The 18,586-nt window shown below is 40.4% G+C and overlaps 1 protein-coding gene across 1 annotated transcript in view; it reads left to right on the forward strand.

Annotated features, from left to right (window-relative positions):
* Window positions 1–18,324: 18,324 nt before the first annotated feature.
* Window positions 18,325–18,586, forward strand: part of LOC146369432 (uncharacterized) — a 63,984-nt gene continuing 63,722 nt past the window's right edge. Inside the window, exon 1 of the mRNA XM_084910752.1 lies at window positions 18,325–18,474. Within this exon, the coding sequence (XP_084766878.1) occupies window positions 18,325–18,474 (150 nt within the window). The remainder of the gene's footprint in view (window positions 18,475–18,586) is intronic.

Here is an 18,586-nt window from a genome sequence, read left to right on the forward strand (position 1 = left end):
GTCATTTAAGTTCAGTCTCTAAGCTACACAATCTTCATCTAAAGTGCCTTGTGTTTGTTTTAGTACTAATTCCATGTAATTTCAAAATGGAATTTCTGATCTATCCGAAAACTGTGACAGTAGACCTTTAAAGACTGAGTCTTTAAAGGTTTTGGGACAACACTGTAATCTGTGACTGTTTCAGTGCTTTACATACAAAGTTTTAGAACATGAACCAAGTAAAAGGAGGTGTGAAAGGGGTGCTAATTAACTACCCTCTGATATTTAAATTAAATGTTTCTTGAGCAAAATATATTTTAGTCAAATAATGTTTACGTTCTCAGTTACCTTCAAATAATATTGGCAAAACAACTTTTACAAAGCTAGGTCTCTTCATTCTGTAGGCTATAATAGATCAGCTGACTGAGCCTGATTGGCAGAGGGTAAAGTCATAATTTGACCCATTCCCATGAGCCAGAAGTGTCAACCTAGGTTGGTGCAGTCTTAAACTTTGTTTTACCTCCAAACCATACGGCCAGTATGGGTATCTCAAAAATTAAAGCACTTTTGTGGATCTTCCCTCTACTGTAGATAGAAATTGACAGACTAACTTTCCATATGTTAGCTCGTATTCTGCATATTACAGTTGTTTAAGTTATAATTTAAAAAGCTGCTCTCTCATGTTTTGCAGCCAGCCTATTGGCATGTATTGTGTTTTACTGTCATTTTATTGTCACTTATTGCAAATTTCAGGAGATTTTATGGCTTAAATTGCGTCTTTGGAGGGAAACTATGGGCATAGTTGGTCCGTGCAGAGTAAAGGCAATGAATCTGTGACACCTTATTTCACATAAATCTATTAATTCGATCATCTGATGGCACTGAAAAGTTTCTCAGTGCAGAAAAATACCCTGATTTTCTATATCTCATGTACATTGTCATTGTGTGTATTTCTGCAGCGTTTTTGGAGTCATGTGACTGACTGTTAATTTTTACTTGCCTGTTAGTCCTATTCAGTACTTTCTCCATTTGTTATGTAAAATATTCCTTATCCATCAGAGGCCCAAACTGCAGCAGAAGAGCTTTGAACTAAATGCTAACATCAGTTCACATAAAATCAAACTGAAATTTTCTTTTTTTTTGACACATAAAAGCAAAAAGAGACGTGAGCAACACTTAAATTCAAGGACAAAAGAGATTGTCAGTTCCATGTGCTATATAAAGTGCCCAGTATTATATCTTAATCATATTGCAGTCTTGAGGTAAAGGTCAGATTCTCCATTGAGTTTATTTAATTGACCTTTACAATCTAGTCGACCTTTGTTGGAGGGTTAGCTGCAGCTTTTTCCACTCAATGGCTGTCTTACCTCACAGCCAAAAGTAGTTTAAACTGATAAATATTCATCCTGAGCCATTAGCTGGCCTGAGATTTCACCACAATTTCAGTATAATGTAACAAAAGAGCAATCAACCTCCACCGATATGGAAAACTCAAAGGTCAGATAATTTTTTTTCCATTCTGTTTTCAGCATTGATGTTGCCTCTGAAAGCCTCTTTGAATAAATTTCAATTTGGAGTTAAAAAAAATATTGAATCATTATGGTATTCAAATTGATCCTCCTCAACTTGGATTTGGTGTTGTAAGTGTGACCCCTCCCCCAAAAAACATTGCAGTCATCTTCCACATCTGCAGACCTGATTTTTTCTGTTGTATAATAGTTATATTCTCTTTTTTTGATGCGGTAACTCCCTACAGAGAAAGCGAGCAGGAAACCAGCCTGATCCAACCAATATGGTTTATATGTAGGGACTAAAAAGGTATTCCCAGTCCAAGCCATTTTTTCCCTTGGAAGGGTCCTTGGATGAGGGTTTTTCCCAAGTCTGTCAGATCTTAGCCTTTGAGTGATTTCTCCTCAACAGTAGATTCAAATAGACCTGGATGTTCTTTACAAGGTCCGGTGGGTCATTGCTGGTGCTCTGAACGTTGTATGATATTCCCTAAACCTAACCCTTTCTTCTGAAGTTCTGCTGTGACATCTAAGAAAAGTAAATAGTAGAGCAGGGCGATATGACCAAAAATATTTATCACGATATACATTTAAAAATTTGCGATAACAATATAACTGACGATATAATTGACACTAGACAAAATACTTTACAACTCCATAACTTTATTAGTGCAAAAAACCCCCATCAATGTATTTTCACTTGAACAAGCAGCTGTTTTTTATGTGCATTAAGGCTATATAAAAATTTTAAAGTGCAAATGCAAATCCTTGCTTACAGTTTAACCAAAAGGCATTTCCAGTGGAAATTGGCCGACATATCCTCAGCATAACCATGTATAATATCCACAAAACTTAAAAGAGGTTATAAACACACACAATAGATAATATTATGTTGAAGCACAGTACGTATCACTCTGCGAGGCTCCTGCCTGCGATAGCCGTAATGCTCCGACAATCCATCAAGCGGTGCGGGTTCATAGCTTAGCAAAGTCGTACTAAAACATTTGACAGATTTTCGAGCGGCATGTACCACATAAAATCGTTTTGAGGTCAGTAAACACAACCAGAATTCATATATAAGGCACACGGGATTATAAGGGGCACTGTCAACTTTCAGAAAAATCAAAGGATTGATTTTAAGTGTGCCGTATTTAACAAAAAACACGGTAATAACGACTGCCCGCCAGCATGCTCTACCAAAAATAGTGCTTTGTTGTGTATCTGACGGACGAAAGCTAAACCAGTTCCACACCACTGAAGTTGCAGCATTTTTACAAACCAATTCTGGTTCATCCGTTTCATCTAACAGTCCGCTTTCGCCCTCCTCATTCTCCGTCGCCGCCATGCTTTTTCCGCCATGTGCGTATGAAAACAAAGGCACTGCGCATGCGCGTTTTACCCATATTCTATTACCGTGAACGGTATGATATGGCTCAGCCCTAGTAAATAGTACATTTCCAGAAGACGCTAAAACCACTAGAGAATGTTTAAGAGAAGCTAATGTTGTAAATGTATTATTGTAGAGTCTTTACCTTACAATATAAAGAGCCTTGAGGCAACTGTTCTTGTGATTTGGCGCTATATATATAAAATTGAATTGAACTAAATATGAACTTTCAGCAGACATTTAAACTTCATGTACCAAGCAATTTTAGCAGTTAAGGCCAAACAAGACTTTGAATATGCTTTTTTTTTGCACACCCTACTAGCCTCATTTAAATGCGCATCAACATACAGTTTCTCTGCCAATTAGGACCCACAATGGACCTCTGTATGTGCTTGTCTCCTCTGGTTAGCAATTTGCAGATGAACCCATCTGGGACGTGATGTCACATAAAATCCAAAAGGTTTCTCAGTGTTGTCCTCACACTGTACAGTAGATGGAGAGCTCCCTACTGCGTCATTTACTGTCATTAATGGTGATGGACACAATTGCTCATTTATCACAAGAAGTGGTCCAGTGTGTGTCTACAATGGCCTTCTCCATAGGGCCTCAGCCTTATTCACACACTGAAGATCCATTCTCACACTGATGATTAGACAGATGCAAGTCAGAGTTAATGTCTGATAGGTTTAACATGTTAGGAATGAGCTTCTGAACATGCAGCAGCTGTCTACACTCTAAAAAAATAATAATTTGAGTTTGAGTTTTTCTCCTGATTATACAACTCCAGGTTTTTTCATAAGTGTTGCAGTGGAAAAGTGCAGTTAAACAAGGAAGGCCGACTTCAGCACAGAGCATTGCTGAGCAGGAGGAGTAGCAGGGGTGCTTAGAGATGATAATCGGTTATAGAGTTGTGAGGCTCCTAATTGTGCTTTCATAAGACGTTGCTGATTAATGGACTAGTTGACAGACATCCTGTGAATGTTGTCCACATGTGCACAGTCCACAGGGGTGCTGAAGAATCCACTTCAGCCTTCCAGCAGCATTGTGGAGACTCTTTTCTGAGAGGAGGAGAGCTAGAGAGGGAGGGGAGGCGAAAAAAGGAGTGGGAGCAGGGAAAAGAGAATGAAACTTGGAGGCTTTCGGCAGCGCTGTTGTAAAGGAGCGTGAATGAGAGCAGGGGCCGTGCAGCCAGCCACATGGGCAGTTCTCACTCGGAATAATGGGAGCCTTTCTGTGGCTCTTAACCCCCTTGTCGCACGCTGGGAACGGGCAGCCGTCCGCCCGCCGCTCACAACAGACACGCTCAGCCACGCTCACCCGCTGGATAATTGAATTTTACACCCAAGAAAGTCATCCCTTTCCCTGGTCATGTCCCCTGTTACACGTGGCCCTGACAGGAACTCTCCCAGGATCAACTTTTTATCCAATGAGAAAGTCTGATGAATATACTGAGAGGCAAGTTAGCAGTGTGATTCAGTGGACAGCTGAAAAATCCCAAATACTATTAGCTGGATTGCCATGAAATTTGGTAGTTTTAAGTGAAACAAATGGTCAATTGAGTGGTGGTACTTTTAGCTTATTTCTAACAGCTCCTTAACTATAAGTGGTTATAACAGTTAATAGTGTATGTTTCAGACCCTTGGTGCCAGTGTGAACAAGTTCCAGGAGCTGGCGTTCCCTTTAGATGAGGCAGAACTGAAAACTTTGAAACTGAGCTTTCTAATGTGTTTAATGTTGGAAAAGACTCTAAGACAAACTATCTATAAACAAGTGGGCGTGGTACCTAAAATGAACTAAATTTAAAAATAGACTCAGGTGAGACTCAGTCTTTGTATTCCCTCCAACCCAGCTTAGTTCCTAATGCAGATTTTGTCACCTTTGGAAGGGGACTTGTGTGTTACAGTCGGTAGAAACAAATGGCTGATATCACTGTGTATTTGGGACACTTCTTGCATGGTTGACAGACTGACTTGTAAGTTTGGTGACCATTTAAAACTGGGGTAGGCAACCTGTTTCTCGCCATCTTGGGCAAACAAATCCATTGTAACTCTTCAGCATATTATACTTGAAGAGGCCTCACTCCAGTACCGCCTCACAGTGTTTTAGAAAGTCTAGACCATGATGGGGCCAATCTCAGGTCTGTTTAAGTCATGAGGTGAGCAGGAGAAGTAGTACAAAGAGCAAAAAAGACCATGTAGTAAGTAAGCAGTGGTGACACAATAGGTTAAGTGGAGGACTTTGACCTGCGAGAAAGGAGATGTCAGAGACGGCATATTTTTGGTGTGTATAATGCACATGCACATGTGTGGGAGCTAACTGATCAAGACACTGGGCTAACCACACTACAGGGTTGTAATGCATCAAAGGTCATGCTGGTCCAGAGAAGAAAGTTCACAGTGCAACAAAAAGAATTATGCAAAATTTGCACAAGAAGAAATCTAAGTGACAGAAACGTGATTTTATATAAAAAAAAAACTAAACTATTATATTTAAAAAAGAAGAAAAAATAGGCTCAGAATTACTTGTGTGGCCTGTTCCTATGTGGGTGTCTGATCACCATTTAGTGACCAGATTATTTGAACAAGAAAACAAAACATAAAATAACAAAGACATTTTCAATTACTTTCTTTATTGCAATAAAGTGATTAATATTTCTTCTTCTTTCTTTAAGAAACAACATTAACATCTGTCAGTCTACAGCATCCAGTTTCATTGGCGTACCTTGGCTTCACACTGCTGCCTTCTGTAACATAACCCTAACATTATTCCTAAGGCCAAACCAGTGTTAGGGGTTTAGTAAGGTAATTTTAAGGTTTATCTCTAGGAAGTCATTATTATCAAGTTCTTGGGTCAATCTCCATATTAACTTATACTGGAAAACCTAACCCATTTTGCAGCAGGTTATGTTTCAGATATAAAAGATAAACACATACTGACCAATCAGTTCTCTGAAAACTCATGGGAAAAGCCTGTTGACCTTAGTGCATAGGAGTGTGTATAGGTTTGTCTTTCCCTGATGAACATCAGTCGAGAACTAAGCAACCAAGTTTAGAACAACCATGAAAATATAATCCAGAGCACGTGTTTGTACTGCCTGACTTTACAGGCGATTAAAGCAAAATTCCATTGAGCATACACATTTTTGTGCGGTCGATGCACAATGAACATGACACGTGAAACAAACGCAAACAATGAATACAACATTACATTTGCTGGGGGATGATGAAATGAATGTAGTGGATATGAAACTCAAAAGAATTTTATCTTCTTAAAAACCTATAGAGGCTGATACTTGCTGTATGTGTGATGATCTTCACCAATTACACTCTGCTGCTTTTAGCCAGTGTTGTATGTATTTTTATATTACAGTTTGGCCGTCTGACCAATCAGAAACATCAACAGTCACCACTGTTTCTTTCACGTTAATGCTCATTTGTGACTGCTTAGCCTGATTGCTGATGTTGGGGTAAGTCAAAGTAGATCTCGGTTTGTTAAAACAGGCCCTTGCTTGGCATTAGCATTGCAGCATTTTCAGGTTGAGTGTGCTGTCTTCTCATGACCAAAAAATAGGAACATCTTTTTGATATTGACTAGAAAGTATTGTTGCATAATTTATGTATGCGTGTTAGCTGCAAAATGCCAACCTGACTCATCTGCTTCTCTTTAGTGACATCTTCTGCTTTGCAATTCATCTGTGTATACCAAGAGAAATTGAGGCTAAAAGATATATTGAAAACCTTATCACTATATTCTTGAGTCTACCAATATCGGTGCTGACAAAGCTTATAATGGGCTTGACAACTGTTTTGTCACCTCTGCAGAACATGCAGCAGAAAACAGAGAGGGATAATATTACCTACAGGTGGCTGCTGTGTTGTAATGGCTTTTTGAGCCATCTTGTTTAACAAATATAGTAAAGATTGAGATTAGATTAAGTTTGTTTTAAGGAGCAGACCTGAGGTGCCTAACAGAGGAGATATGGCTTCGACGTATTGATGTTGTGAAGAGTGATCCATCCAGACCCTTCCTCCTTAGCCTTAGGCTGATAAGCAAGTTGGGAGGGGGACCCGGGTCACCGCCTTCCCCTGGCTCTGTGACCAAACACAAAAGGTGGTTTCCTTCTGTCAGTTGTGGTCACTTTCACCTGTCACTCAGACTCTCTCTGAGTGAACCAGCGTCCAGGGAGGGCGGCTCCAGGTGAGCATTCAAGCGTGGATAATAGCTCCTGTCCTCTCCTCACGTCACCTGGGAGTCCCAGGCACAAACCCAGGTTTATCAACTTAAAACTGATTCTTAGTGGTTTATTGTTATACATTTGTGCCACGATAGCAGTTGGAATGATGTTGGATGTTGGAAGGATGTAGTTAGGTTATTAAGAGAGTTGGTTGCACAAAGAGTCCTGATGTTATCCTAAGTGGATCAAAACATGATCAGTTGGAGCTAAATTCTGGATTTCAGACTTTAGCTTCTCTGTGCATCAATCCACACAGGTATGAAGAGCCTCGAAGTTTTCTTAGCACATCATAAGGCAGTTTTTATTCTTCAAGCTCTTTAATTTATGATTAGCACGCAGCAAAACTAATGAAGGTTTTTTCTCCATACATGAATTTCTGCTGTCTTCCAAAGAGGATTCAGCCAAAGCCAAAGGAAAATCCTTAGCATTGCAAACAATCACAAGATTGAGAAAAAACATCAAAAACATCTGCGTGCCTTGTCATTCCAAGTACATGGTCTGTAAATAGTTGCCTCTGGACCAAATTAAAACTTGTCTAAACTGTCAAAGTGTCATGGTGGGACAAATACCAGTGTATTTATGAAATGGACCCAAGTGCGGACACGGGAGAGATGAACTGAGGTTTAAACAAAAGGTGATCCTTTATCCTGATTGCATGAATGCAAAAACAAAGAAACATGAACAGTGGCAAAAACGAAACTAAAAACAAAACTGGAAAAACTAGGACTGATTTTGAGCAGGAGCATGAGAGCAACTATGAGACAGAGAAACATAAACTAGAAACATGAACATGCCCAAAATCATGAAAACTTGGAAACTTGACGAGGTAGAAAAGAACACAGACAACCTGACAAAGACTGAATGAAAACACACAGACTAAGTACACACAGGAGGTGATCAGGGGAAGTGGAAGCACTTGGGGAAACAGCTGGCTCAAATAATCATGACACCACAGGGAAAAGTAGAACCAAGCACAATGAACTTAGAAACATATAAACAAGACTTTCAAAATAAAACAGGAAGCATGGAGAGGCATGAAGTGGGACAAGCTTGACACAAGAGACAGCGGGAGCGAGAGAAGGAGAGGGACACAGAGGACAGAGATACAAGGGCAACCTACATAGACAAGGAAGCATAGAAAAACATAAACCAGACTAAAACTAAACCAAGACTAATAATAATACTAGAACTTAACATTATCTCATAAGTAATACAAAATAATTCAACTCTACCCTTAACTTAAGGACTAATATTAACGTAAGAAATCAACAATACAAAATAACACAAAACACTGGGTCACTGACCCAAACAATAAAACCACTCAAATGTGGACCTCTGTACTCCTCTTTTTATTGGTTCTCAGTTTGTTAAGCCAAAGAAGATACCACCAGAAGCCATAGGTCAACATGCAGATCATAACCTATACGAGGGGGGAAGACGAATAACAGCTCTCAATCTCATCACAGCACTTACAGCGCTTTCTGCTTAGTTTGCATCAAAACGTTTAATGTGACCATCACAAATCAACAAAGCAAACACAAGCTTTATGATGACTTTTAGTAAAAATATGATAATATTATGTCATCCACCTGTGCAAAGGCAGGCTGAACAATATAGCTGAGAAGTAAATAAGAGGTTTTTCACAATTCTTTTAAATTCTTGAAAATGACAAACTACAGAGACTTTAAGTAAGGTTCATCAGACTCACAGACCAATCACACTTACATACATAGTCCCTCTTTATAGCCATTAAAAATCCTGATTAATGATGTAAGTCTAAATGATGCTAGGTACTCAGACATAACCTCAAATTTAAGTTAGAAAAGGAGTAATATTTAAATAGACTGCTAGACAGTTAAATGAAACAGTGAGGAGCTACAGTAAGAGTGGATTTTTTCATGTTCAAACAGGTCTGTACATATGTTCTCTCAGTCTCAACAGGCATGTTTTCATAATGTAATTTAATCCCCTGGAGTAATCAGATGTCCCTAAATCCATAGTGTTTAAATGAATCCTGAACAATGGAGTGAGTAAATAGATATCTGTCAGGGGATTTTAGATTTCCTTGGCGTAGGTTTCCTGTAATAAAAACACTCTAAAGTGCTTAACTATCTGACCTAAGGTTCATATTACAGTCCCAAATGTGACGTCCCAAACGTTTCCAAGTACTGCTGGCTGACGTGTTCATCAGCCAGGCATCAGCTCTTACGTGTTTGCCTTTTGAGGTGCCCTCAGGTCTGTGTTTACCCAGCCGTCACAGGCAGAGCCAGCAGCGTGCTGTACTTGGCGGGTGACAGTGGTTTAAATGAGAAACCTGTGATTGATCTGCATTCATGCAGCCTGTCATAATACCTGCATCAACACACACAAAGGGAAAGTCACTCTGCAGCTGCTAATCAGGCTCACGTATGACAAGTAATTTCCTCACTCTGTATGATGTATGGTATGATTTTTTTTAAAGAGATGGAAGTGAAAAGATGTTGTTTACATTACACATATTAAATAAAGTATAAGTGTCCACACTTAATCGAGCAACAAATGTAGGTATCAGAGCGCCTTCTTTCAGAGACATCACAACATAAACACTTGTTGATTATAAGCAAAAATGTCTAATATTTGCCACATTATTCAGAAATTATTTATTTTCGCCAATAATAGTAATACTTATACAGTAACCTTTGCGATTATTTGGGACCTGGTGTCACTTGATATTAATAGATCATTGTGATGATAATGATTGTGTAACCTTAATGGAAAAGAGGCTGCTGTTCAGACTCCAAAATATTCTTTATCAAGACTCTAAATCCATACTGCCTAGTGCACCTTTAACCATCAGTTAAATGGAACATTTCCTGTGGATTGATACTGGGATTTTTATGAACAGAAAGTGGGATGTGAATCGTGCAAGATGTAGGATACTTTAATTTGACAATTTGCTATTCATATTAAGAAAATATATGTAAACTTATGAAATAAAAGGAAATGTTTTTCTGTTAACCAAATCAGTACTTTTTAAAGTTATGCTTCCCCCCCCCCAACAATCAACACGTCGGTCCTCTAAATAAACCAAAACATGACAGCCCACCAACTTTACATGTGCCCCAAGAAAGAATAAAAATGATAAGCACTTGCAAACCCAAATATTATTTACTGTCTCTGAATATCACAGTCAACGTTACAATGAAGAGCTCAGCTATTCGAGTTACAGTTTCACCTTGAAACATCATAAAATGAACTTTTTAATTAACAAAAATTATTAATAACTTTTAATAACTATTATCTGCTGCAGAAATTAATGCATTATATAGCCCATGTATGACTTTTAGAGATAACTTCACTTTATGGGACTTGAGGAGCTCTGAAGACAAACATACTGACCTAAATCTCACTAACTTCTCTCTAAATTTATTCAGTTTTCAAAGAAAAAATAAGTGATGTAGCGTAATGTACGATAAAAGTAAGAATTAAATGGTATCTACTTAGCTTTTCCATAATTCCCATCATATATTTATATTGTTGCACTGGTAGAACAGGTACTCGGATTAACTGAGTTTCAAATAATGACATCAGAATATGTACAAGTAATCCCTGTGAACCAAATGCTCAGACTTCATCTAGATCTAAATGCTCGGTTTCAGTCTTTTTAACCCTTTTCAGTCTGTGCGTTCACATCAAACACGTGAATGCAGTCTTTTTGGAAATATATGAATACTTGGCAGTAACAGCCAATGGCACGAGGAGGGGAAGTACCGAGAGCTTGAGTCAAGTTACTGTAACATGTTTTCAGAACTTGCACTGCATCCTCAGTGGAAGCGACGTGTCAACCAGAGAGCAGATGAAATTGTCTTACGTTCCAGGATTGCAACTAAAGTGACTGCCAGTGAGAGTGCAGGAAACCGTTTATTGGCAAAGCTAGTGTTGCAGAGCATTCTCATTCCTGACGCGTAACATACCGACGATTTGTCACATCCTGAGGCATCCCATGGGAATGCAAAAGATAACTGTGATACGTGTGGGATTGTGGATGGAATCCAATAGAATGACGCTCCCAGCGGCAACACACGTTCTAGCCATGTATTCGAGCCCTAACCTTAACTTTAACCCTAACCATAACATTAATCGTGTTAGATAGTATTTTTCAAAGCTCGTGATGAGAAAGTAAAATAAATGTACATGTGTAGATTCAGTCCAAATGGTTCTCCTGTTTCCGAACGCGTAACATAGGAATGTGTTGGGTGGCCGAAAGCGTAACATAATGACGATTCGTCACATAGTGTAATATGTTACCCTTTGGAAGTGAGAACGTGACGTGTTGAGTGAATATATTAGTTGGTTACCTAGGTAACTTGATGTTGGAATGCCTACAAGCAACCAGCCATAAGCTTCAAAGCGATGAGTGATATCGATAGTATTGATACCGATGCGGTTATCGATACACATTGATACTAGTATCAGTATTGTATTGGTGTCTGCAATACTGGCCCTGTATTTAACTATCAGATCAATACTAAAATTTGCACATTATTTTAGAGAACCGAAGTCCTACATTTACAATTACATCTCCTTATCTTTATATATAAGAGAAGTTGAACCCTACAGCCCCAGCTGCTCTCACACTTAGCTTGTTTTTCATTTTCAGACGAATCCTGACGATATGTGTATAAAAACTTTTTCCCAAATTCGATACATTTAACTTGCATAAATACAGATTCGCCTCTGTTGCACAAATTCATGTCAGTTTGTCTGAGGTTACACAGCTATAACTATAATGACAGAAGCCCCACCCACCTGCTCTTCAAACCTTCTGTTTGTGATGGGAAGCCAATGAGAAGAAAGTTGACATAAAAAGAAAGGAACTAAAAGAGGTCAGAGAGGGTGCGCTAAGAGGGCTGTAGCACAGCTCAGCATAAGATAAACTGATAAATAAGGATTATTTTGAGCTGTAAAAAAGCATGCAGAGCTGCTCTGAGCAAAAGCCTGCAAACTGAGAAACATAAACTTGCTTTTTTTCCTCATTTTAATGGACCTGAGCTTTTCTGTCGGCTTCTCAAATGCTCCAGGACTTTTTTTGCCTTTTAAATAATACGTTCAACAAGTGTTTCAGCTCGTGGTTTGTCTCTGCAGTCCATGTGCAGTACTGTAAACCCCCTGCTCTAACACTCACCTCCAGCAGAGGACGACATTCGCCGAGTTACCTCTTTCCAATCGGCCCCCACCTCACCAGTGACCTCCTCCTCCTCTTCCCCATCGACGGCCCCTCCTATCAAAGCCATAACCTCTCCTAATCCCCCCCCCCCCACCCCTCGTTGCCCTGGAGACGGCTCAGACGAGCAGGTGATGCATTGACAGGGAGCAGATGGTTCCCTGCGGAGGTAAGCATGGCTGAACAATGCTTCCATATTCATCATAAAGTCCTGCTAACTCTCGGCGTCTCCCTCCTTCGAGTACATGCGTACACATAACTTCAAAGTTGGGTGACACACATATTCGCCGGCGTTTGCGGAGACCGAGCAAGGTGAAAATGTTGTGACAGGGCTCAATAAATGAAAGCTCCTCCATTCAGAGGGGGCTGGTTTACAGTATCTCAGAGAGGAGGCAAGAAGGCAAACATTTTTTCTTGCCTCGACCTTCCTGTGCTTGTCTCCTGCAGGTGTTTTTGGGCTTTTTGCCGCAGTAACTCACTCCTCTAAAGAAGCTCCTTCTTTAGCCCCTGTCTCCCCTGGAGATAAAGTACAAACACCCCACTCTTGCTGCCTCTTTCTTTCAGCTAACTCCTCAATAATCCAGCAACAATACAGGGCTCTGAGGCGGTGTGCAGCGATTCGCCAGAGGCCTGACTTGTTTTGGGGTGCAGCGGTAGGAGGGGAGGGGCCGGCGGTGGAATGGCATTATGGAGATCAGCTAATACATGTAAAACATTGCATCCATTTTTTCCTCTCTCTTTTTTATTGGAGCAAGTGGTAAAGAAAAAACGTCTGCAGCACAATACGCTTAACCACCACACCTGGAGCTCACAACAGGGGCGAGAATGGCTGCCTCACCCATCATCACCAGCACGGCAGCGCCTATCAATACAGGCTGTAAGGAGCTTGGTTGGGCCGCAGGAGGAGGGGGCCAGCTGTATTCACAGCCTGACTATGATAAAGACGCACAGTGAGGAGCCATTCAAGAGCCCTGTGCTCATAATGGAGTCACTAATAGGTGCCTATTCAGCAGGGAAAGTGTTTTCTGAAGGGGCGAAAAAAAAGTTTCAGGGAAGCAACAATCACTTTGTCTGCTGCCTTGTGTATGTAAAATGTATGCAGCGCTCCACCCCTCCACCCTTTTCCAACTCTTTCTGCTGTCTTTTTTTTTCTTTTTCCTTTAAAAAGCATCACCGGTGAATAGGCGGCATGCATAGTTTGGAGTCGTCCTTTCATCCTTACTTGAAAATAAACTGAATGGTCTGTTCTCGAGTGAGTATAGTCCAGCAGGCGCGATCTCAAAACTGGGCTCTCTTATTTCATAAAACTGTTAGCCACATGCACAGGTGACCAATAAGTCTTCCACTGTATATTTTCCTCGTCAGATTCATGCTTTAGACTTTTAGAAATAAAGTTTGTAGAAAGCAAAGATCAGGGAAGTTTGTTTGAGCTTCCCCTGATCAAGAAGTTTTAAATGTAAATGTGAAACCTCTCTTCACTGAATGTATTTTAGGCTTTCAAAATCCACTGGAGCTCCCTGGAACTGGAGCCCATTACTTACCATATTTTTCATTTGGTAAATTAACTGATTCTTGTATACTTCAATGCTTTTAAGTGCTTACTAACTAGCATTCACACACATTCATACCCTGATGGATGCATCAGAGGCTACCTCCTGAGCAAACTAATGTTTAGTTTTATTCTTTTTGATTGTTTTGGCTTATTGATTTGAAGATAAAGTTAGAAAAGGAAAGATGAGATGGTTTGGATGTGTGCAGAGCAGGGATGGTGGATGAAAATCGAGCTGCCAGGCAGGAGGAAAAGCGGAAGACCACAGGGGAGGTTAATGGATGTAGTGATGAAGGAGATACAGAGGGTTGGTGTGACAGAGGATGATGCCAGGAATAGAGTGAGATGGAAGAAGATGATTTGCTGTGGCGACCCCTAAAGGGAGTAGCCAGAAAAGAAGTCTCGCTTATTACTTCTTAGTCTTATCTACTTAACTGTCTCTTAATGTAATTTACTTTGTCTTGTCTCTTGTCTTTTTCTTATTTTTTTTTTCATAATTTTCAAATATAATTTGTTGTGCTGTACTTTTGTTGTAGTTATAAGCTCTGATTGTTATGAGTTGAGCCTGGGGACCCAAATCTAGGATGCAAAGGCAGGTAGAGGTAATGGAAAACAGGCTGTTTATTTGGCTGAAGGCAGATATCCCAAAAGCAAAAACACAAAGTCAGAAAAGGGAGCTTAAAACTAGAATCTTACTGAAATCTGGGGAAACATACTCGAGCTGGAAATGCTGGTGCTATGAGAGGGAACATTTAACTGCTGTTGTACATTAATAAAATATTAATAATTTGTTTAACTAATTAGCATTTCTGGGACCAACTCAGTTGAACTTTCAGTCAGCAGTCAAATCCCTAAACCCACCCATACGATGAATGTTTAAAACTTAAGCTGTTGTTTAAGTTTTTTAAGAAAGTGCAACTAAAATGTTTTACATGCAAAAAATGTGAACCTTTTTTCTGTGGTTCTGTGCTTCTTCCTGTCTGTCGTCTCCCCCGTCCTGATTTCTGGTTACTCTTATTACTGTTTTTGGTTTAACCTCGCCTGGTTGAGGCAGATGCCCACCCTCCCTGGTGCTGCTGGAGGTTTCTTCCTCCCCACTGTTGCCAGCTGCTTGATCACTACATGTCTCGTTATGTTTTAGTTTATCTTTCTGCAATTGCAGTTTTTCTTATGTGAATCGAATTATATTTGCATAAATCAGTTTGCAGGGGTGCCATATCTGCACAAAGCCTCAAACACACCAGTGTTCAGAACGCAAACATGAGCCAGCTTAAACAAGGCTATAAAATGTATGCATTCCATGTTAGGACAGAGCCCATCATCTGTTTGGAACTTGCAAATGTGTTGGTTTTGCAGGAAAAATTGGAAAATTCAAACTGCTTTTCAGGCCATCATGCCGACTCACCCTGGATCCCAAGGCACTGGGGAGCAGACCTCGTGGGTGAGCTGACTAATCTTGAAATACTGGGACCATATTGAAAGAGAGGGCACACACTAAAAAATACTGGGACCATATTGTTTTGTGGTGTCAAAGGGCTTAGCTGACAGATTGATGAGATGAGGAAATAACGGAGCCAACCAGGGGGGAGGGAGGGAGAGGAGAGGAGGATCTCAGCATGGTGTGGCAACCAGGGTTTGGAGTCAGTGCAGGACTCCCTGCAGGCCTGCCTGTGCAGGTCACCGCTCTTTGATTCTGGGTCCCACAGCCCACAAAGGGCAGCACGCAGTGGGCAGGGCTGCTTTCCTTAGAACAGCATGAAAGCCCCTTGTAATGGTATTTTTATGTGTTTTGTGAGAGTCTTTGTCAGCCTTTGTGTGCTGATGTATGTGTTTATTTGTGTGAGTGTGTGTATGCCTTTGCAGTCCTGCAAAATCCAAGTTAAGTCAAGTGTGTACTTCTAAAAGCCTAAGAGTCCCACGTTTCTTTTAAGTTTTATTTAGTATACTAGAAAGAAAAATTACTTTTATGTTATTAGTGGAAAACATGACTATTCTTTTCAGCTTAGTGTTTTGCTTCATTGTCAGAGCATATATTTTGGACCGGGACCAGCTGGTTTCAGCAAATCAAAAGCTCTAAAATCCTACAGTATGATATACTTAACAAACACCACATGGCAGGCATTTAAAATTAGCTACAGTAGCTCCATGTAGTAGAGTAGTATTTGGATAAAATGTGAGATATTTCACCTAATTGTCAGATACCAGAAAACTAATACATTTTGGGCAGTCAGATGCTTTATTTATTAAGTCAGTAGGCTTCCTTCTACTGTATGGTTGCCACCAGAGAGACAAACCACTTACTGAATCCTGAAAATCATTGGCAGATCAAGCAAAAGCTGGAAAACAAAGTCATTGACATCTATCAGTCTTGAAAGGCTTACAAAGACATTTCTAAGGCTTTGGGCCTCCAGTGAACCACGCTGAGAGCCTTTATCCACAAATGGAGAAAAATTGGAACAGTGGCGAACTTTCGTAGGAGTGCCTACCAAAATTACTCCAAGAGCTCATCAACAACTCATCTAGGAGGTCACAAAAGAACCCAGAACAACATCTAAAGAACTTCAGGACTCACTTGCCTCAGCTAAGGTCAGAGTTCATGATTCAACAATAAGAAAGACACTCTGCAAAATGCGATCCATGACGAAAACCACTGCTAAGCAAAAGGAACATAAAGGTTTGTCCCAGTTTTGCCAAAAACATAGTCTATGGACTGATGAGACAAAAGCTGAACTTTTTGCTCTGCTGCTTTAGGACGACTTGCTGTAATTGATGAAACCATGAATTCTGCTCTCAACAAGAAAATTCTTAAGGTGAACATCCGACCATGAGTTCATGCCATGAAGCTTTGGTTATCTACCAGAACAACGATCTGAAAAACACCAGCAAGTCCACTGGTGAATGTCTCAAAAAACCCAAAGGTTTTGGAGTGGCCTAGTCAAGGTATGGACTTAAGTCAGATCAAGATCTTTTGGCATGACCTCAAACAGGCCGTTCATGTTTGAAAACCCTCTAATGTGGCTGAATTCAAACAATTCTGCAAAGAATTTTCAAGTGGGCCAAAATGATGAATGGAAGAATATTTACATTTTCAGTAGCGGTCAAGTAGTTTTACATAACTGATTATCATATTCACCATTGAATTATACATAAAAACATCTTGTATAAAGTCTGTAGGAGAGAAAAGAGATGAAACAGCAGATCAGTTTTATGTGCAGTTTCTTTTAGTAGAAAAGCCACACATTCCACAAAAATACTTACAGCTTCCTCTGACACGAGTAATTTTATTACAGTGTCTTAGCAGCTGGTATTGTGGGATGTGGATTACCCAAAGTGCACTGCAGGTTCCCCACAGGGCTGAATAGAGAGGGATCTCAGGGAGGCGCTGCTTTATGAAGGGAAATGTAAAGGAGAGGTCTTGATCTCAGATGGTCTCAAGAAGCTTTAGCTCATGTTACAAGTTGTGCTCAGACTATGTTACAGCAAAATCCTTATTCTGAAAGCATTTAAATAAAGCACTCATTTTACTCCCTGAATGAAAGAACAAATGTCACAAAATGAGGAACTAAAACAGGTGTAAAAGCTGTTCTTTTTACGTACTTATTTATTTTATTTCAGCAGAAACTGGTTGTGCAGAGGTGGCTGATGGTGTCACTATTGTAAATGTTTGGTCCGGTCACCATGGAAAACACTCACTACTTCTCCCTTGGCCACATCCCCTTGTTAATATTACACCAAGAAATTGTTTACTAGGATTTTCCTGCACAACAAACCTGAAGATGAAAAGCCCGAAGTACAAGACGCACTCTACATAATGAGCTTTGATTGCAAATACAGATAGAAGGCTGTTCCGGACTTACAAACACACACACACACACACACACACACACACACACTGGTGAACTCTTATTTGTGGAATTGATAGGGTCCATTGTTTCCACAGTGCTTTCCACTATATGCCCTGTAATGCAATTAAGGCCAGGAGATTTATGCTGCTTTGTAGCAGCCCAGAACCTGATCCGTGTTGTGTCTGGAGTCGGACTGAAAAGCTGCCTCTCTGTCCAGCTGGTCCTGGTCTCTGCTCTGGCCTCTGTCAGTGTGTGCAGCTACAGTGCTGTTCACTTCCTAATTGAAAGCTTTGGTTTATTGTAGGCCTGTTTTTGTGTCACATTATTTGCCTGAAAATTTGTAGTGAGCTGAGAAGGGAGATAGCCTCTTTGTGCCCAGTGTCTCTGTTATTGTGTTCACCAAGGAAGCATGTCTGAGAGAGCTGCACTAGTTTAGCTGGATGGTAATTATTAACAGCCATAAGCTATTTGAATAGGCTGCATTTTTTTCAGCCTCCCACAGAGAGAGGCTCTGACTGCAAAGTGTAAACGCATAAAACACCTTCTGGGCGAGTGGAGACGTTTTCAGGCTCCTTTTAAAGAGAAAATGAGTAAACTGAAAGCCTAGAGTTCCCTGGACATGTCTGCTGTGGAGAGAAGAGACGTTTCGGAGGCTCGCTGGGAAATTAGACCTTCCAGAAATCGGGATTTCAAGCGTCCACTGAGGCCACTGGTTCTGCCCAGGCATCCTGTCTGCGCGAGCACCTGGCCGCCTGATGGCTCCAATGGGGTGAGTCCATGCATGCCCACCCAGCAGTAGTGGCCTACTGCCGCCACCACCCACAACACAAATCCCAAATGAAAGACACGTCAAATGCTGCTGAATGAGCCCCATGGCGAGA

This window comes from Perissodus microlepis, chromosome 17, assembly GCF_051167445.1.
Source record: "Perissodus microlepis isolate ML-2025 ecotype Zambia chromosome 17, ASM5116744v1, whole genome shotgun sequence".
Taxonomy (NCBI): Eukaryota; Metazoa; Chordata; class Actinopteri; order Cichliformes; family Cichlidae; genus Perissodus; species Perissodus microlepis.